Below are 22,102 nucleotides of genomic sequence, written 5' to 3'. Positions count from 1 at the left end.
TTGGCAGCTGGATCCAGAATCTCTATCACATTCATGTTCTGTCCCTTTGGCAACACTAGAGGTGATGCTGTGTTCTTTTGTCGGAGGCACATCTTATCTCAATTACAGTTATCCTATTAGAAGCTCAAATTGTCCCCTCTTTGGCTAGTGGGAGCTGCTTCAAGTTGACCCTGTGAGTGCTTTTGTTGTGACTTTGTGAGCTTTGCTAGCTTCTTCATTATCTGATGTAACAAAAGTTCCAGGACCAGCTTGTACATTTCCTGCTCCAGATCTGGAATCCACCATTTATCTGAGAAGCTCTGGTTTCTTTTAGTGTGAAATGGTATTTTAGGACCACAATCTGCTTGCTAGTCATATCCATCACTATTGAGTTGATCTTTGTTTCTAGGCTTTTTCAATGGACAGAGCTAGAATTTTGTTGTTGTCAATATAAAGTGCCTAATGAGAACATATTTATCTTTTCTATTCAAATTTAGGATGACGCTACTAAATAATTACTAGAACAGTTTAAAAAAATTGTATATGTGTTTTCCCCATTCTTCATACATTTGAAAAATAAGTGTACTGTATTTACATAATCTGAGCATGCAGCTGCTACATATACCTCCCCCCCAGCTCTAGCTCTCATTGAGTCTTAGTTTTACGTACCTCTATGTTTAGTACCAACAGTCCTTATGCTGAGCTCTCTAGTCACTTTGGTTGTCTGAAGCTCATTCGGTAGTAGATTTTTTAGGAAATGATCATAGTAACAACCCTATATCTGTCATGTTTGTCTTCCTTATACATGAAGGTTAGTTTTGTTGGATTTTAAATCCTTGGCTCCCATTTTCCTTCTCTGAGTGCCTTCATTATATTACTTTCTTTCTTTCTTTTTTTTTTTTTTTTTTTTTGATCTGGCATGAAGTGTTGCTGTCAAAGAGTGATGATAACCTATTTTTTTCCCCTTAAAAGCCACTTGCTGTTTTTCCTAGATGGGCAAAGGATTTTTAAATTTTACTTTAAAGCCCGGTAATTTTACTAGAATGTGTCTGTGTATTAGTCATTCTGAGTTGTTATTCTTAGGTATATGCTGTGCTTTTTCAGTATATAGTTTCATTTCAGTAACGTTTTAACTTCAGGGAAATTTTTCTGTATTGTAATCTTCTCTTTTTTGTTTTTGGGACAGTGTCTCATTCTGTTTCCTAAGCTGGAGTGGAGTGGTGCAATCTCAGCTCACTGCAACCTTTGCCGCCCAGGTTCAAGCAATTCTCCTGCCTCAGCCTCCCAAGTAGCTGGGATTACAGGGACGTGCCACCACATCCGGCTAATTTTTTATAATTTTAGTAGAAACGGAGTTTCATCATATTGGCCGGGCTGGTCTCAAACTCTTGACCTCATGATCCACTCGCCTCGGCCTCCCAAAGTACTGGGATGCCCAGCCTATAATTTTCAGTAATTGCTTTGATTCTTTTCTTCTGAGACTCCTATTAGCTGTATGTTGCAGTTTCACTGCCTGTCTTCTATTCTAGAGTCACTATTTGTGACTCTAATGCTTTTCCTTTCTTTTTTATTTAGAAAGTTTTCCTCTTTTTTACCTTTCTTTGAAGGTTTTATCTGTTGTGTTTATTCACTCATGTCTGTCTAGTGTAGCCTTCATTTCTGAAATGATTTTTTCCTTTTAATTCTTTTCTGAATCCTGTCATCTGTTTCTGATTTGTATTGATCCTTCATAGCTTGTATCATCTTCTTAACATCTTTTAGCTTATTTTGAAATAAAAGGTTGATAGCAGACCCCCCTATTATTGAAGTAGGCACAACCCTCCCCATTTTAGACACTGTCCTCAAATTGGCCTGCCTTGCTTTCTGGTGAATCCCTATTGGCTCTCTTGGGGCTCTCTCATTCTCAGGTGTGTGGTTACATTGTTGCTTTTCTTTTCTCTCCTGCAGGTCTTGTGGCTCTTAGCGGTTTGCCCCACCTGCTTGTATCTTGGGGGTGTTTTGCTAGTATTCTAACACTTAGTATTATAGTATATGTTACCTATGGGGTTTTTGCTTTTGAGATCTAGTTGCCCTATCTGTTTTCATGTTGTGATCTGGAGAGATTGAAAAACGGTGCTGCCATAGCCACCATCTTTTCAGAATCATCTATTCTGAGAAGACTGATAAAATTTCAACATTTTAGCATTAGAAGGCTCCTTATTATTCAGAGAAGAAATGGTCTCAGAGTGAGTGACTAGATTTGGAAGGAAGCAGATGAGAGCCCACGTCTCCTGGTTTGCAGACAGTTGCTGGTGATGACAGTGCACCACATCATCACTGTCTGTCACCGTCCACTTTATGTCAACACTTTTGGAGATGCCATGGAGCAGTGGGCTAATTTTCCATTATTTGTATTTTTCTTTCTGAATAGTGCCATACTAACTCAATGCTTTGTTGAAAATAATGTTTTTCTTAATTTATAAAGTAGGTTATTTTGCTTCGGTCTAATTTTCTTGGAGTCGCATAGCTCAAAGATTTCTACATAAGCATTGTGTTCCACCATATAGGTCATTAATTTATTCAGCAGATCATTAACCATGCAGATCATTAATTTATTCAGCAGATATTCCTCCCTACTTTGTGCCAGGCCTTGTATCAGAGGCTGTGGATACTGTGGTGACGCACAGACACAGACAGGCAAAGAGGCGTTATTCAGTGGGAGAAACACCTTTCGAGGAGAACATACAGGCTGCAGCAGGGACATATAACATGATCCCTAAGTTCTTTTGAGGTCACCAAGGGCATGTTAGCAGCAGGAATATGGAAGTCAAAGGTTGAAAGGTGAATAGGCTCTAGCAGAGGACTAGCATGGATAAGAACCCAGGAAAAGGGAATGGAATATGCAAGGCACATTCGAGAGTACTGAAATGGCAAATCAAGAATATATTGTTACTGATGCTAATAGCCAAAGTGATAACTAAAAATAAGTAAGAAATCATGCCATAAGTTAGCTTAGGAGGGTACTCCTGGTTTTAAAACAGGTGCTGTTTTTCTCAGAATTGAAGTGGAAATTTGACCACAGGTATGGTAGAGGGATACAAGGTTCCGCAAACTGGCAGATACAATTACAGAATAGCTATGTGCATCTCTTTTGCTTTAATTTTTATTGTAGGTAGTTTCTTTACCCATTTTTTGATAGTTGACTAATTCCAAATTTTGCAATAATTATAGAAATAGAAGTGAGGAAGCTTTTTGCTGTTTAATAATCACTTAAAATATTTATAGACTTTTGTTTAAGACACTAAAATATTTACTGTGTTTTTATTGCCTATGTGTAAGTTTAAAGGGCTTATATATGTATTCTTTGTGCACCCACTATTAACGTAGTGTATTTTTTCTACAACATAATATAATAAATACAGTGATTTACCATATAAAATTTAAAAGTGTTGTCTTACCAGTTTTCTTAACAGATAAAAGAAATCTATTCATATCTTTTATATTAAAAGTAAAAATCTAAGTGTGCAAAATATGTGTTTTTTTTTTGAAAACTAGGTTGGTGTGTGATTTGCCCTCTGTTTAAATGTTAGAATTGACTTAGTTTCAGAGCTGGTGCCCAGAGTTTCTCATAAAGGGTTTCCTGCATCTGCCTGCTCTAGCTGATAAGAATCCAGTGTTTAAGCCTTTTGTATATCTAAGGAAATTCCTGTTAGGTGTGTGCACATTCCCCTTTGTTTTCAGTTTTAACCTTCGTGAGTTGGCCATAAGAATACACAGCACACTATTCTTTTAGCAAAATCCTTTTGCAGATGGGGGATGCTTTCCTGCAGATGGGCATAAGCTGATCAGAGCCACTATTATATGTTTCAGACCACCATGTGGACTGGTATTTCAGTTAATGGCATGCTGCTTAATTGGTTTTAAAAAGTAACATCTGTATACATCAATTAGATAAGATGTTCTGCACTGGCAGTATATTTTCAGTAAATTGAAATAATTTATTATAAATATAATTAAATTTGAAAAGGCCTTTGAAGTAGTTATTTGCTGTAGCAAATTAAACAGTTGATTCTATGTAGATACCTTTAGATGGTATTTAAATGTTTTTCTTTTGTGATATCCACCATATCTACAAGTATAATGGGTTTGATAGTCAGCGGCCGGACTTACTGTTTCAGTTAAATCACACCTGTGTTAAAGCCAAAATTATTGTGCCCAAAGAACTATTCCTGCAGCTGTGTAAGGCAATATTCAACCAGGAAAGACAAAATTATTGTGCCCAAAAGACTATTCCTACAGCTGTGTATTGCAGTTTTCAACCAGGAAAGCTTTATAGTGCTTTTGATTCTTGACTTCCTTTTAGGAAATGATTTTAGGAAAAACCAGTGACAGAATTTCTTACTTTTGTTTCAAATAACAGTAAATAATATTTTCTGAACTACAGTTTATGTCACCTTTTGTTTATTTAATCAATAATAATTATTTTCTCTTTGAAAATATGAAGTTTTTTTACCATTTGTTTGGAAAATTAATGGGTTTTTATTGTTGTTGTTGTTTTTGAGGCGGAGTTTTGCTCTTGTTACCCAGGCTGGAGTGCAATGATCTCGGCTCACTGCAACCTCCACCTCCCAGGTTCAAGCAATTCTTCTGCCTCAGCCTCCCGAGTAACTGAGATTACAGGCATGTGCTGACATGCCCAGCTAAGTTTTTTTTGTTTTTTTGTTTTTTGTTTTTTTTAGCAGAGACGGGGTTTTTCCTTGTTGGTCAGGCTGGTCTCAAACTCCTAACCTCAGGTGATCTGCCTGCCTTGGCCTCCCACAGTGCTGAGATTACATGCGTGAGCTGCTGCTCTTGGTCCTGAATTTATGGTTTTTAGCTAAAAGGAAATTTTAGAATAAGGTAGATGCATTACTTTATAAATATTTATTAACAAATTGGTATCTGTAAGAAAATTTCAAATTTTTATCATAGGGAAAAAATAGAGGGTACTTCATTGCTTTAAGTCATTTTAATTCTTAAGATGGATTTCAACAAAAATTAATTTCTCATTTCAGGCCTTTGAAGACCTAAGCAAACTAATGATCAAGGTATATGTCATTTATGCCCATTAAATTCATACCAATTATAATACAATTTTTGAAGCATATTTTATTAGCAGACAGTTTGGGGACAATATTGCTTTTCAGTCTTTTTATTTGACAGGCTAAGGAAATGGTGGAATTGTCAAAATCAATTGCTAATAAAATTAAAGACAAACAAGGTGACATCACAGAAGATGAGGTAAATAAGTTGCTTTTTTTAAAGGCATTTGAAACAATATGACACAAATAATGCAGTGAGGTTTCTGTGGTTTACGTTGGCTTTCTGAATGTACTGTTTTATTTCTTTTGGGACTTGGGGATATGTGAAACTACTAAAGAAAAAGTCAGTCATAAAAATTCTCTTAGTTCTATTAGGATTAAAGGCTATTTCAATGCCTTTTTTTAGAGTGTAGAAAACAGAGATACTGAAATGTATAAGTAGTGGCTGTTTTATACATATTCCTAAGTTTGATGTTTGTTTCACTCAGTTTGTCTACAGCCTAATCACTGCCATTTTTCTAAGTTTTCCATTGTACTGTTTGGTTGGCATTAAATATAGCACAGTCGTTATCAGAATCTCCTCTCACATCAAATTTATTAAATAAATAGAGTATGAGAGACCAGGAGAGAAGTAGGATGGAGAATAATTAGATGTATGTAGGGAACTCCTGGAAATCTGTTCCCTTACAGTTCACAGCATGGAAGCATAGTAGAAGGAATGGGTATATATAGAAATAGTTGAATGGAATTGAGTGTATGATGGAAGAATTTCAGATCTTGGGGTAGAGAGACTAATTCTGCATTTTCTCCTCTTATTATAGACCATAAGGTTTAAATCCTACTTACTGAGCATGGGAATAGCTAACCCAGTTACCAGAGAAACGTACGGCTCAGGCACACAATACCACATGCAGCTGGCCAAACAGCTGGCTGGAATATTGCAGGCGCCTTTAGAGGTAAAAACTAAACCTACGTGTCTTTTTAAACTGTGTTAAATTAGCCCTGTGTCATCAGAAATGTTAACAAGAGCATAACTCCTTTCTTAATATGGTTATTGTCAACTGACATGTTTTTTTCCTTTCAGGTATATTAAATTAGTTCACTGTGCTTATTATTCTTTGTCTGTAATTTTCTAAATTATTTTTAATTTTCATTTTTGACATCTATAACTTTCCAAATCTATTTGATATGAAGTTTTCCTTATTTTTCAAAGGAAATATATGATCTTCCTCTGTATAGATAAATTTCACCTATCTAGTCTTTACTATATAGTAATCATTCCGTAACACAGATTCATCTTCTTTTTTTTTTTTTTCAATTCAAATATACAGGGAACATTTGTTCTGCTGAGCCATAAAGCATGCATAAAGTTTCCAAAGGCTTAAAATCATACAGATTGTATTCTCTGAAACAGTAAAATTCAGCTAAATATCAATGACAGTTAATTGGAAAACCCTGAACTGATACTAAATTAAGCAATATAATTCTAAATACATCAGAGCTTAAATAAGAACTTGTAATGGAACCTAGAAAGTATTTTGAACTGAATAATAATGAAAATACAATATTAAAACCCATAGCTTCTACTAAAGCTGTGCTTATAGAGAATTTTACAGCTTTAAAATGCACACTATTAGAAAACAAGGAAGGTTGAAATGAAGCCTCTAAATATTTACCTAAAAAACTAGAAAAAAACCAGCAAAATAAATCTACAAAAGTAGAAGAAAGTAAATAATAAATGTAAGAAACACTAATTAAATAGAAAATGAATGCACAATAGAGAGAAACAACAGAACCAAAAGTGGAATCTTGGAAAACAATAATAAATTTGACAGGTCTCTAGCAAATAAATCAAAGGGGAAGCAAGAAAGAGGGAGATAACATGAGCAAATGAGAGCAAGCAAGCACACAATTCCAACATCAGAAACGAAAAAGGAACATTTCCACAGATTTTGCAGGCATGAAAAATATAAGAAGATGATATTAAACACAACCTGCCAATGTTGTATAGACTCAAGGCTACTAAATAAGTTCCTTCTGTAATTTAAAATCTTCCCGTAAAGAAGTATTTAGGCCCAGATAACCTTGTGGGTGAATTCTTTCAAATTTTTAAGGAAGCGGTAATACTAATCTTACATAACTTCTTCAGAGAGTAGAAAAAGGTAGAATACTTCTAACTAATTTTAAGAGGCTAGCATTACCTTAGGACCAAAGTTTGAAAATGACATATAAGAAATGCAAATTATAGGCCAATCTCTTTCAAAACCAGAAATGTAAGAATTCTAAACAAAATATTAGCAAATTGAATTTATCAATATATAAAAGACCAAATGCCCATCAATGGTAGACTGGACAAAGAAAATGTGGCAGATCTACACTATGCAGCCACAAAAAATGATGAGTTCATGTCCTTTGTAGATACATGGATGAATCTAGAAACCATCCCTCTCAGCAAACCGACACAAGAACAGAAAGCCAAACACCATATGTTCTCACTCATAGGCGGGTGATGAACAATGAGAACACTTGGGCACGGGGAAGGGAACTTACACTCACAGGGATAGGTTGGGGGGGGAGGGGAGGGGAGGGAATGGACAGTGGGAGGGCAGGGAGGGACAACACCGGGAGAAATGCCTGATGTAGGCAATGGGTGGAGACAGCAAACCACCACGGCATGTATGTACCTATGCAACAGTCCTGCAGGATGCAGTAAGTACACATGTACACCAGAGCCCAAAGTACAACAACAAAAAAGACCCCAATAATCATGACCAAATTGGATTTTGTTGAGGTTGGTTTGACATTTGAAAGTTAAGCAGTGTAACTCATCACATTAACAGAAAAAAATGGGAAATCATATGACCTACTTATTGGATACAGAAAAAGTATTTGATAGTGCAAAGACCAGTTGCAGTGAAAACTCTTGGCAAACTAAGAATGGAAATAATTTCTTTTAACAGATTCATCTTCTAGTCTGATAGTATTTAGGCAATCAAAAGTTTATTAAAGCACTGTATTAAAAAAGATTTCAAACCTGTGACAAATAGAATAGTATAATGAATCCTCTGTGCCCATCAACCAGCTTCTTCTGTAAACCAACCTTCACTCGAAATTATTTTAAAGCAAATCCCAGACATCACATCACTTTATCTGTAAACATTTCAGTATGTAACTCCAATGATAAAGACTCCTTTAAATACAACTATAATCCCATTTCATAATTGAAAAAATTAAAATAATTTCTAAATATTATCTAATATGTAGTGTTCACATTTTCTTTCTTTCTTTCTTTCTTTCTTTTTTTTTTTTGAGATGGAGCCTCACTCTTGTTGCCCAGGCTGTAGTGCAATGGTGTGATCTCGGCTCACAGCAACCTCTGCCTCCCAGGTTCAAGTGATTCTCCTGGCTCAGCCTCCTAAGTAGCTGGGATTACAGGTGCCTGGCACCATGCCCAGCTAACTTTTTTGTATTTTTAGTAAAGACAGGATTTTACCATGTTGGCCGGGCTGGTCTCAACTCCTGACCTCAGGTGATCTGCTGGCTTCGGCCTCCCAAATTGCTGGGATTGTAAGTGTGAGCCATCGTGCCCAGCCTAGTGTTCACATTTTTTCTTACAGTTGGTCTGTTTCAATCAGGATTCATTGTAGTTTGTTGATTTGTTTCTCAAGTTTGTTTGCTCGTTTTTAATTTCATGGGTTCTTTCTTTTCCTGCCTCTCTTATCTTCCAACCCACTGTGTTTCTTGAAGAAACTAGTTTATCCTATAGAGTGTGCTTTTCCTGTTCTGTGTATTTCCTATAAACCGGTATTTATAAAAAAGGTTTGTTAGGGTTTTAAGCAATTATTATTGTAAGACTGTTTCATAGAAGCTGTTGGGTACTTCCATCAAGAGATACATAATGTCTGATTGTCTTTTTAATTTTTTAAAAATTTTTTTGTGATGTTAACAACCATTGACAATCATTACCTAGATCTGTTATTTCATTGGGGGTTGCAGAATGGTGATGGTCTTATTAATTCTATGCTTTCTTCATTTATTAGCTGAAATAAGTTAAAACATTTAAATGTATTTTTTTGACACACGGTGTAGAGACCCTTTTTTCATTTAAGTAAATGTTAAAATGGTAATGAGGCCAGGCACAATTGCTCACGCATGTAATCCCAGCACGTTGGGAGGCTGAGGCAGGTAGATCATTTGAGGTCAGGAGTTCAAGACCAGCCTGACCGACATGGTGAAACCCTGTCTCTACTAAAAATACAAAAAAAAAAAATTGTCGGGCGTGGTGGTATATGCCTGTAGTCTCAACTACTTGGGGGGCTGAGGCAGGAGAATTGCTTGAACCTGAGAGGTGGAGGTTGCAGTGAGCTGAGATCCCGCCATTGCACTCCAGCCTGGGAGACAAAACAAGACTGTCTCAAAAAATAAAAATAAAAATAAAATGGTAATGACATTGAAGTGCAAGTAGTGAATCTGAACTGCCTTGTGGCATCTGAATAGGTTCTCCTTTGTATAAATACAGTTTTTATAAGCTTCTTAAAGAAATTTCAGATTTCTGATTTCCCTGTGATTATGATTCCTGTTAAGAAATGCTAACTGGTGTAATTGTAACATAATACTTTTTTAAAATTTTCGTATTTTAACAGGAACGAGGGGGAATAATGTCACTCACAGAGGTGTACTGCTTAGTAAACCGAGCTCGAGGAATGGAAGTAAGAATAGAAAATTTAAATATTCTTTTAACTAAATATAGACTTTCTTAATACAAATTCTGAAGACAATTTGAGGAAGGGTTGTGAATATCAAAGCTATTTTGAGAAGCACTGTGGTACAGTGAAAAGAATGCTGCCTTGGGATCCAGGAGGCAGATTCTTTTCCTGGTTATGATAGTGATTTGCTTAGTGACCTTCAGTAGCTTACTTAACATCTCTGAGACTGTTTTTTTTTTTTTTTTTTTTTTTGGCTATTCAAAACTTTTTGTATTTTTCTTTATAATTGTCAAAATAATTGTACATATTCATGCCATGTGGTGTTTCAGTGCATGTATACATTTTATAATGATCAAATCAGGGTGTATTAGTCTATTTTTATGCTGTTGATAAAGACATACCCAAGACTGGGCAATTTTCAAAAGAAAGAGGTTTAATTGGACTCACAGTTCCACATAGCTAGGGAGGCCTCACAATCAAGGAGGAGCAAGTCGCAGCTTATGTGGATGGCAGCAGGCAAAGAGAACTTGTGCAGGACAACTGTTTTTAAAATGGTCAGATCTCATGAGACCTATTCGCTATCACCAGAACAGCACAGGAAAGACCAGCTCCCATAATTCAGTCATCTCGCCCCAGGTCCCTCCCACAATACGTGGGAATTATGGCAGCTACAAGATGAGATTTGGGTGGGGACATAGATTCAAACCGTATCACAGGACAATTAACATATTCATCAGTTTAAACATTTATCATTTATTTGTGGTAATAACATTCAAAATAAATCCTCTCCTTTCTGTCATACGCAGTCACAGAAAAGAACAAAATAATTTTTTTTTTTTTTTTTTTTTTTTTTGAGATGGAGTTTTGCTCTGTTGCAAGGCTGGAGCATAGTGGTGCCATCTTGGCTCACTGCAACCTCCACTTCCTGAATTCAAGCAATTCTCCTGTCTCAGCTCCCCGAGTACCTGGGATTATAGGCTTGCACCACCATGCCCAGCCAATTTTTGTATTTTTAGTAGAGACGGGGTTTCACCATATTGGCCAGGATGCTCTTGATCCCTTGACATCATGATCTGCCCACCTTGGCCTCCCAAAGTGCTGGGAACGTGAGCCATCATGCCCGGCCAAAATAATTCTTTTGTGGGAACATGGGTGGAGCTGGAGGCCATTATCCTTAGCAAACTAGTGCAGGAACAGAAGTAGTACTACTTATAAGTAGTAGCTAAATGATGAGAACTTATGAACACAAAGAAACAGCAGACATTGGAGTATACTTGAGGATGGAGACTTAGGGGAGGGAGAGGAGCAAAACAGATAACTATTGGGTATTGGGCTTAATATTAATACCTAGGTGATGAAATAATCTGTACTTCAAACCCCAGTGACACGACTTTATCTGTGTAAAACTCTCACATGTACCCCCAATCTAAAATAAACATTTTTTAAAAAACAAAGAATCAACCTAAGTGTCCATCAATGGATGAATGGATAAAGAAAATGTCAGATATATACAAATGGAATACAATTCAGTAATGAAAAAAATAATGAAATCACATGATTTTCAGCAACATGGAGAAACTGGAAGTCATTATGTTAAATGAAGTAAGCCAGACACAGAAAGACAAGTAGTGCATGTTCTCACTCATTCTTATGGCGGTAGAGAATAGATGATAGATATCAGAGACTGGGAAAGGTATATAAGTGGGAGCAGGGAAGAAAGAAGAAAGGTTGGTTAATGGGTACAAACATACTGTTAGATAAGTTCTAATATTCAGTAGCAGAGGAGGGAAGCAGCAATGTATTATATATTTCAAAGTAGCTAGAAGGGAGGACCCGAAATGTTCCTAACACATAGACATGATAAAAACTTGAGGTAACAGGTACCCCAAATACCCTGACTTGATCATTACACATTTTATGCATGTGTATTAATAAAAATAGCCCCTATACCCCATAAATATGTAAAATATTATATATCAATAAAAAGTACTCAGGACTGGGCTTGGTGGCTCATGCCTGTAATCCCAGCACTCTGGGAGGCCGTTGCCTGAGGTCAAGAGTTCAAGACCAGTCTGGCCAACATGGTGAAACCCGGTCTCTACTTAAAATACAAAAAAAATTTAGCTGGGAATGGTGGTGTGTTCCTGTAATACCAGCTACTCAGGAGACTGAGGCAGGGGAATTGCTTGAACCAGGGAGGTGGAGGTTGCAGTGAGCTGAGATTGCACCAGTGCTCTCCAGCCTGGGAGACAGAGCAAGAGTCCATCTCAAAAAAAACAAAAACAAAAAAACATGGTACTCAGAAACAGAAAAAAAGAAATAATACACCTCGTTGTCATTATCTAGTCACCCTGTGTAATATAGCAGCAGAACACATGCTTTCTGTCTAACTGTAACTTTGTATCTGTTGACCAACCTCTCTGGATCCCCTTCTCCTGCCTACCCTCCCCAGCCTCTGGTAGCCACTCTTCTACTCGCTTCTTTTATGAGATCACTTCTTTTAGAGTCTACATAAAAGTGAGATCAAGTGGTGTTTGTCTTGCTATGTCTGGCTTATTTCACTTAATGTAATGTCCTCCAGGTTCATCCATGTTGCTGCACATGACAGGATTTTATTATGTTTTGTGCTGAATAGTATTTCATTGTCTATATATATCACATTTTTTTAATCTTAAATTTTTTTATTTTGTATTTTTCAGACAGAGTATCACTCTGTAGAGTGTAGTGGCACAATCTTGGCTCACTGAAACCTCTGCCTCCTGGGTTCAAGCAATTCTTGTGCTTCAGCCTCTCAAGTAGCTGGGATTACAGGCGTGCGCCACCACACCAGAAGAATTTTCATACTTTAAGTAGAGACAGGGTTCTGACCATGTTGGCTAAGCTGCTCTTGAACTCCTGACTTCAGGTGATCTCCCCACCCCAGCCTCCCAAACAAAGTGCTGGGATTACAGGCATGAGCCACCAGGCCTGGCCCCCCAAATTTTTATGTTTTCTTTTTTATGGATACATAATAGTTGTACATATTTATGGGGTACATGTGAAATTTTGATACAAGCATATAATGTGTAATGACCAAATCAGGGAAATTGAGGGTCTGTCACCTCCAGTATTTATCAATTCTTTGTGTTAGGAACATTCCAATTCCACTTTTCTAGTTACTTTGAAATATACAATAGGGCCAGAGGTGGTGGTTCACGCCTGTAGTCCCATCACTTTGGGAGGCCAAAGTGGGCAGATCACCTGAGGTCAGGAGTTCAAGACCACCCTAGCCAACATGGCAAAACCCTGTCTTTACTAAAAATACAAAAATTGCCGGGCGCGGTGGCTCAAGCCTGTAATCCCAGCACTTTGGGAGGCCGAGGCGGGTGGATCACGAGGTCGAGAGATCGAGACCATCCTGGTCAACATGGTGAAACCCCGTCTCTACTAAAAGTGCAAAAAATTAGCTGGGCATGGTGGCACGTGCCTGTAATCCCAGCTACTCAGGAGGCTGAGGCAGGAGAATTGCCTGAGCCCAGGAGGCGGAGGTTGCGGTGAGCCGAGATCGCGCCATTGCACTCCAGCCTGGGTAACAAGGGCGAAACTCCGTCTCACAAAAAAAAAAAAAAAATACAAAAATTAGCTGGGAATGGTTGGGGGGCACCTGTAATCCCAACTACTTGGGAGTCTGAGGCAGTAGAATCGCTTGAACCTGTGGGATGGAGGTTGCAGTGAGCTGAGATTGTGCCACTGTACTCCAGCCTGGGCAACAGAGCTAGACTGCATCTCAACAAATAAATTTTTTTAAAAAATGAAATATACAGGTCGGGCACGGTGGCTCACGCCTGTAATCCCAGTATTTTGGGAGGCCAAAGCAGGCAGATCATGAGGTCAGGAGATCAAGACCATCCTGGCTAACATGGTGAAACCCCATCTCTACGAAAAATACAAAATATTAGTCAGGCATGGTGGCATGCACCTGTAGTCCCAGCTGTTTGGGAGGTTGAGGCAGGAGAATTGCTTCAACCCAGGAGGCGGAGGTTGCAGTGAGCTGAGATTGCACCACTGTACTCCAGCCTGGGTGAAAGAAGCAAGACTTTGTCTCAAAAAAAAGAAAAAGGTACAATACATTATTGTTAACTATAGTACTATAGTTACCCTACTATACTATTGAATGCTAAATCTTATTCCTCTGCCACCTGTTTTGTTTTGTTTTTTTTTTTTTGAGATGGAGTCTCGCTCTTGTTGCCCAGGCTGGAGTGCAGTGGTGCAATCTCGGCTCACTGCAACCTCCCCTTCCCTGATTCAAGCGATTCTCCCACCTTAGCCTCCCGAGTAGCTGGGATTATAGGCACCCACTACCAAGCCTGGGTAATTTTTGTATTTTTAGTAGAGATGAGGTTTCACCATGTTGTATATCATACAAGCATATAATGTGATCCATCCACCTCGGCCTCCCAAAGTGCTGGGATTACAGGCTTGAGCCACTGCGTCTGGCCTCTTATTCCTTCTATGTAATTGTATTTTTGTACCCATTAAGCCAACCTCTCTGTATCCCTCCTTCCCCACTACTCTTCCTACCCTCTAGTAACCATTTCTCTACTCTCTATCTGCATGAGATCCATTCTTTAACACCCACATATGAGTGAGAACATGGGGTATTTGTCTTTTTGTGCTAGCTTACTCCATTTAACAGTGTCTTCCAGTTCCATCCCTGTTGTTGCAAATGATGTTGGCTATTGTGAGCAGTGCTGCAGTAAACATGGGAGTGCAGATTTCTCTTCGATATACTCCTTTCCTTTCTTTTGGATGTATACCTAGCAGTAGGATTGCTGGATCACGTGATAGTTGTTTTCAGTTTTTTGAGAAATCGCCGTACTGTTTTCCATAGTGGCCGCACTGATTTACCTTCCCACCAACAGTGTGTAAGAGTTCCTTTCTCCACGTCCTTTCCAGCATTTAGGGACCCAGTTTTCTTACTTTTAATATCAGGATTTTGACTGAGTGAAACTGTTCAGCTCTAATATTTTCTGTTTTTATTGTGATAAATAAGGTTGTTCAGGAAGCCCTTCCTCTGCAATAGTTAACTCTTCTGAATCAACTTGGTTGAAACAAGTTGCCTTGTAGATAATGCAGAGGGAAAGCTGCCCCACCCCGTTGGCTGTGTATCAGCAGTGGCTATTCTTCAGCTGCCCTTGCTCCTTTACATCCAGATATCCTTGGCCTCCAAGACTGTCCAGGTACTCTTTGTGCTCAGACAGTTACCTCCATGGAAATGGCTCACCCAGTCCCATGAGTTAAGCCCTGCTCTGTGTGTTTATCTGAATATTGATTATAGCTGCCATCAGTGAGTACTTACCATCCACTGGACACTCTGCACATACACATTTATCCTCCCAATAACTCAGTGGCATGGCTGCTTTTACTGTCCCATGTAGAAGATAATTTGGAGATTAGGAAATAGAGGCTTAGAAAGATGAAATAACTTGGCCAGGCGCAGTGCCTTACGCATGTAATCCCAACACTTTGAAAGCCAAGGCGGGTGGATTACCTGAAGTCAGGAGTCTGAAACCAGCCTGGCCAACATGGTGAAACCCTGTCTCTACTAAAAATACAAAAAAAAAAAATCTGGGTATGGTGGCACATGCCTGTCATCCCAGCTACTTGGGAGGCTGAGGTAGGAGAATTGCTTGACCCTGGGACTTAGAGGTTGCAGTGAGCTGAGATCGTGCCATTGTACTCCAGCCTGGGCAACAAGAGTGAAACTCTGTCTCAAAAAAAAAAAAAAAAAAATAGAAAGATGAAATAACTTGAGCAAGGCCACAGCCAGAGACAGTAGTTTGACAGGTATTTGGATCTAGGCTGGACTGGCTCTGGAGCCATCCTGTGGGACTGAAAGCCGTTCTTGTTATCACCACACTATGCTGATTTGTTAAGGCTGCACTGTCCAAAAGGATAGCCACATCACATGGTGACTGGGGACTTGAAATGTAGTTAATCCAAATCAAGATATGCTGCAAGCGTAAAATGCACCAGATTGATAAGACTTCGTACAAAATAAGGAAATGTTAAACATCTCATTAATAATTTTTGTATTGTTTATATGTTGCATTGGTTCTATATTCAATCTATTCGACTAAATAAAATAAATGCATTAAAATTAATTTCACGTGTTTCTTTTTACTTTTTAATGTGGTTACTATAAAATTTACAATAACATGTGGCATGCATATTTTATTGGGTAGTACTACTTTATGAATAGAAGTCTTTGGCTCCTTTGTTTATCTTTTTTACTTTGTAGTGATTAAATCACATAAAATTATTGATAAATAATAATTTTAAAATTTACTCTTCTGTTTTAGTGATCATTACAATTGTATAGCATTGCTGGAATTTTTTTTCCCTCTTAGTTGCTCTCACCAGAAGATTTAGTGAATGCATGCAAAATGCTGGAAGCACTGAAATTACCTCTCAGGTAAAGGAACCTCTGCAGGAAGTTCGCCACCTGCAACCATGATTCTGCATGGGGTAGATGGGAAAGGCCAGCCAAGTTTGCCATCCCTAGCATCAAGCCAGAATATTGCCTTCTTGCAATCATATTATTTCATCTTTATCAGGGCTGGGCATGTTCTTACAGGGCCGGTAGTCAGACTCTTGTAGATTTGGGGGAATGAGATAAGGGTTCTTCCCATGAGGTTAGAATAACTAGCCCCTCTTCCCTTAGACATTTTGTGTTAGCTGGAGATGTTCAGCTGTGAATTTTCTTTTCCTTATTCTTTGGTTTAAAAAAGTAGCCTGGGGGCCAGGTACAGTGGCTCACATCTGTAATCCTAGCTCTTTGGGAGGCCAAGGCGGGTGGATCACCTAAGGTCAGGTGTTTGAGACCAGCCTGACCAGCATGGAGAAAACCTATCTCACTAAAAATACAAAATTAGCTGGGCATGGTGGTGCATGCCTCTAATCCCAGCAACTCAGGAGGCTGAAGCAGGAGAATCGCTTGAACCTGGGATGTAGGGGTTACAGTGAGCCAAGATCATGCCATTGCACTCTAGCCTGGGCAACAAGAGCGAAACTCAGTCTCAAAAAAAAAAAAAAAAAAAAAGTAGCCAGGCATTTTATTTAGCATGTAGATTCTAGTTCATAATTTTCTGTGTATTCATGAGCTGTTTAGCTATGCCATCATTGCTTGTGCTCGATAGGTTTTCAATGTTGTTTTGTTTAATATTAGCCTCATGCCTGGGCATAAAAGAAGATATAAAAGATGTGCTCCTGGCCAGGCACGGTAGCTCCCACCTGTAATCCCAGCACTTCGGGAGGCCAAGGCGGGCAGATCACCTGAGGTCAGGAGTTTGAGACCAGCCTGACCAACATGGAGAAACCTGTCTCTACTAAAAATACAAAATTAGCCAGGCATGGTGGTGTATGTCTTGAATCCCAGCTACTCGGGAGGTTGAGGCAAGAGAATCACTTGAACTCAGGAGGCGGAGGTTGTGGTGAGCTGAGATCACACCATTTTACTCCAGCCTGGGCAACAAGAGTGAAACACCATCTTAATAAAGAAAAAAAAAAGATGGGCTTCTTCTCAACAGTTGAATATCCTAGATAATTCCTGGCTTTGTTCTCACACCTGTGGTTTTCAGGCTCCGTGTGTTTGACAGTGGCGTCATGGTAATTGAGCTTCAGTCTCACAAGGAAGAGGAAATGGTGGCCTCAGCCCTGGAGACAGTACGTGAAGCCAATTTTCTCCAGTCTTTAAAGCTATGAAGACCCAATGTCTTGCAACTCAAAAAACAGGATTTCCTTTTGAATTTAACTTTACTGAAAAGTAGCATTCACACACCCAAATAAAAACAGTTTATGAATCAATATTAACCAGTCATACATTAAGAGCTTTGAAATTTCTTGACACTCTTAACATGTTACATGTGAGGATAATTAAAATTAGGTGCTTTCTTTTCTATTAAAGCTTAGTGTTGTGAACAGATTTTTAACTTTATCAGATGTTCCACACAATTAAACTTTTTCTTCCATTAACACCTAGATAAGTAGCTTTGTAAAACACAAGTTGTTTTATGAAAATAATTGCTTCAAAAAATATAAAAAGCAACTGTAGTTTAGATGGATTTTACTGGCCAAACTACCAGTGATACTCATTAGGATTCTTGAAATAGAAATGTCTGTATAGCTTCTACGGTGAGCCTGTATAATTTGAATAACTCCCATTTATTATCCTTCTCATTTTCAACTAGATGAAAACCCCAAGACTACAGCTATTTCTACCACGTTTTAAACTAAACCTACGTATAAAGTTCCTTCACTGGAGCATGTAATATGTACTCCGAATTTGTTATATATTCTTTTTCAGAATATCGAATAGCTCTTTTTAGGCTTTAGTACAGTGACTTTGTTACATTATAGAGAGTTCGATCTTGATATTTTAGTCTCTTCTATGTCTCTTCTGGGTCCTTCAACTTTTGTAGGATTAAGCATTAGTTAAGATTTTGTTCTAAAGTGCATGTTCTTTGGAATTTAGTAGGACATTAAGTAAATTATTTCTTGCATATACTGGTATACATTCTGCCTGCTATTAGTACCCAGAGTGTGTTTAAATTAGTGTCCTACATGAATTACATTTTTTTCTGCTGTGTGTTTCTGTTAGGTTTCGGAAAAGGGATCCCTAACGTCAGAAGAGTTTGCTAAGCTCGTGGGAATGTCTGTCCTCCTGGCCAAAGAAAGGTAAGTAAGGTTCTTACCTTTCACTACAATGTAATGTGTATTTGTGTTTCTGCATGGACAGATAATTGTGTGGGGCTTTTTGTTTTTTGTTTTAGGTTGCTGCTTGCGGAGAAGATGGGCCATCTTTGCCGTGATGACTCAGTGGAAGGCCTGCGTTTTTACCCAAATTTATTTATGACACAGAGCTAAGGGTTTTGTATTTAAAATCATTTTTGTCCATATGCTTGCATCATATAGAGGTTGTATGACATTGAGCTAAGAGATAAACCCTGATCAACTGCTTGCATCATATAGAGGTTGTATGACATTGAGCTAAGAGATAAACCCTGATCAACTGAGAATTTATTCGAACTTTACGGTATAATGTAAAACTCTTTTAATTTTTCACTAAATATGGTCCAGGAAATTTATTTAGGATACACATAGGAAAATACAGAAAAGTGAATGCCAACATGACTTTAAAAGCATACTATACTTGTGCAGAAGCCTGAGTTTAACTTGAAATATAGTGCATTTTTAACTTGATCCTCAAATCTAATTATTTTGTAAAGAAGGGAATTTAGTTTTGCAGAGAATAAAAAGAGAAGTTGCATGTTCGGACAGGTTAGATGATTATTTGGGTGTGACTGAAATTCACCAAATTATACATGACAACTTGGGACAAAATATCATACTGCAGCATTGCTATATGAGGCTCCTGCCAAGGGCTTTTGGAAGCAGTCGTAGGCATGTCTTCAACATACCAAATAAAACAGCTTTAAAAATGAAAGGATTTTATTTGATATATATATATATATATTCCGTCGTGTGTGTGTATATATATATGTGTATATATACATATATATATTATAGCTAGTGTGTGTATATATATATATATATTCCAACCAGGGTGTGTGTAAACATACACACACATATATTCCACCTAGAGTATGTCTATCTCTCTCTCTGTAGACACACACACACACACACACACACACACACACACATTCCATCTAGTCTCTTTTTGTTTTTTTAAGTGATGATTTCATGACTGGCATTTAAAGAATGCAACTGTGTCATTTTGTATCCAAATGCTATGGATTTTGAAACTGCACTAGAGAGCTGTATAGACATGCCCAGAGTTATGATTACAAATTTAGGAGGTAGACAGCTCTAGAATTCCCTGGGATTGTTGTGCCGGTGGAATGGCAGAGGGAACCTTTAAATAGCTTCCCAGGAACCTTAGTGCTCTTTTACCTCAAAGCCACAGACAGGAAATAGAAAGTGGAAAAGTAATGTCTCCTTTTCTTTTCCATAAAGAGTTTCTTTTTTTTTTTTTTTTTTTGAGACGGAGTTTCGCTCTTGTTACCCAGGCTGGAGTGCAATGGTGCGATCTCGGCTCACCGCAACCTCTGCCTCCTGGGTTCAGGCAATTCTCCTGCTTCAGCCTCCTGAGGAGCTGGGATTACAGGCACGTGCCACCATGCCCAGCTAAGTTTTTTTGTATTTTTAGTAGAGACGGGGTTTCACCATGTTGACCAGGGTGGTCTCGATCTCTTGACCTCGTGATCCACCCGCCTCGGCCTCCCAAAGTGCTGGGATTACAGGCTTGAGCCACTGTGTCCGGCCCATAAGGAGTTTCAACACTGAACTTTAAAAAGTCTCTCTATCATATTCCAGCAATTTTTTTTTCTTTGTCGTTTTTAATTTGTATGGAAAAACTACTTTGGTACGAAGTGTTACTGAGATAACAACAACTGGCTAATACTGCATGCAGATTGCTTAAATTTTAAAGTGACTGCCTGACTTCACATGTTACTGCTCTGCAGCCTCCAGTATGTTGGCATTATCTCAAACTCAGGGACCCCACAGGACAGAAGAATCCCTTTCTGAAGCTGAGTTGGAAGTGAAAGGGTAGTGATGGTTTTGGCCAAGCCTGCAGGAGGGAAAATATTGTATCGGGAGCACCCTTGGGACCAGGAGGAGGGATGCCCAGGTTCACACTCTGGGCCCCCTAAGACATTGTCAGTGGGTAATGTGGAGGGCCACCTCCAGAGACTGCTGAAGTACCCTCTGGGAAGTGCCAGGGACCTTCAGCTGTAGACCCAGGGGATCCCAGTCCCTTATCCCTGTCTGAAAAGTGGCTATTGCTCCTTGGTGTCCTCCAGTGTCACAGGAATGCTGTGCCTGAGACATCCTACTTTAGTTTTTGTTTTCCAAACCTGTCACTGACTCTTCAATTGTGTGACAGATCCTCTGGTTCCCCCCATTGGTCAGCCTCAGGTTTATTTTTAGGGTAACTCAGTGTCTGACTGCCCAAGTCTTTTAGGGGTTAGTTGGACCATCGTGTAAACTTGTTTGTATGTCTCACCTCTTTCTGGGTGGTACTCACTGTCTCACAGTGCTCTGGCAAACTTGTACACACATTCTGTCTCTGTCTCTGTCTCTGTCTCTGTCTGTCTCTCTCTCTCTCTCTCTCTCTCTCTCTCTCTCTCTCTCTCTCTTTCTCTCTCTCTCTCTCACCTGGCTAAGGCTTTTAGAATTATAAAGATGAATAATCTGTTTCACCAGTTGGAATGAGTTGCAAGGAAGATTGCTGGAGCTATTAGATCTATCTAGCTCTCATGGTTTGGATTCATTAAAGCAAACCTACATAATTTAACATATTTGTTTAATTTAGTTTGACAACTGATGAACAAAAATGGAGCAATCTGAATTGTATAAAGTGACCTAAGAAGGAAGACAAGTGACATATAAATATATTTTACAAATGTCACATTAATTTAAAAATGAGTATGATTGGTTTTATTATTTTTAAAGTGGGCATTCTTCATTGTTTCCAGACCTTTGTATGTGTTTGTGTATTTTTATCTTTTTTTTTTTTTTTGGCCATTATTATAAGGTGTTATTTTGGCCATCTAATGTAGAAGTTATGTTTAAATATAACCAATCAGGCCCTAAGTGCAAAAAAGTTCTGTCTTGGTGCTTATCATCACTGGCATAATTATTATTATTTTTCCTAACTTTGCTCTTAGGAGTATGAACCTCTTTGTAGCTTTATGGTAATGCAATATTTCTAGTCGTTTACTGTCAAAAAAATTTTTTACATTGTGTTGGTGAAGATTATTTTTAGGGTTAAATGATTGGTATTAATGTATATAGAATACAATTATTACAAAATTTAAAAATGGTTTCTCTTGGCATTCTTTTTTAATACTCTGAAAAATATATGAAAATGATAAACTTTTAGTCATACTAAAGCCAGTTATGTTAAGAATTTTTCCTTTGGATTTTATACTCAAGAGTTGCTTATAAATATTTATGACATTGAGCTCTTACTGTTTTAGTTGTCTTAAAAGAATGGGACATGTCTTGAACTGGTTTGGTTTTTTAAAAATTCTTGATGTGAATTCCACTGTTGCCTGACCATGTATATTCATATGAATGTACTCTTTCTTGTTCCTTGTTATCAGATTAATCTGAAAGAACGTGGATCATCCTGTCATCATTCTCATGCTCAAATACTTAAAATGGTTCTTTTGCCCAAAAGTCTCAGAGTCTTCATTTTGGTACAGTGGAGTCAAAACTTGTAAGGTGGTTAGGTTTTAAAGACCTAAAGACTAAATCGAGCATGCTCAAAATGGTCGTTGAAAATCTCCTAAG

At 38.3% G+C, this 22,102-nt stretch overlaps 1 protein-coding gene across 1 annotated transcript in view; it reads left to right on the top strand.

Moving 5' to 3' along the window:
• Positions 1–21,988, top strand: part of VPS36 (vacuolar protein sorting 36 homolog) — a 39,219-nt gene extending 17,231 nt beyond the window's left edge. Inside the window, exons 7-14 of the mRNA XM_010337919.3 lie at positions 5,013–5,045; positions 5,161–5,238; positions 5,861–5,995; positions 9,683–9,748; positions 16,135–16,199; positions 17,365–17,449; positions 18,384–18,460; positions 18,556–21,988. Coding sequence (XP_010336221.3) covers positions 5,013–5,045; positions 5,161–5,238; positions 5,861–5,995; positions 9,683–9,748; positions 16,135–16,199; positions 17,365–17,449; positions 18,384–18,460; positions 18,556–18,649 — 633 coding nt within the window. The 3' untranslated portion in view covers positions 18,650–21,988. The remainder of the gene's footprint in view (positions 1–5,012; positions 5,046–5,160; positions 5,239–5,860; positions 5,996–9,682; positions 9,749–16,134; positions 16,200–17,364; positions 17,450–18,383; positions 18,461–18,555) is intronic.
• The last annotated feature ends 114 nt before the right edge of the window (positions 21,989–22,102 follow it).

This window comes from Saimiri boliviensis, chromosome 16, assembly GCF_048565385.1.
Source record: "Saimiri boliviensis isolate mSaiBol1 chromosome 16, mSaiBol1.pri, whole genome shotgun sequence".
In the NCBI taxonomy this organism is placed as follows: domain Eukaryota; kingdom Metazoa; phylum Chordata; class Mammalia; order Primates; family Cebidae; genus Saimiri; species Saimiri boliviensis.
The sequence above is the reverse complement of the archived record's forward strand: the minus strand, read 5'-3'. Positions and strand labels throughout refer to the sequence as shown.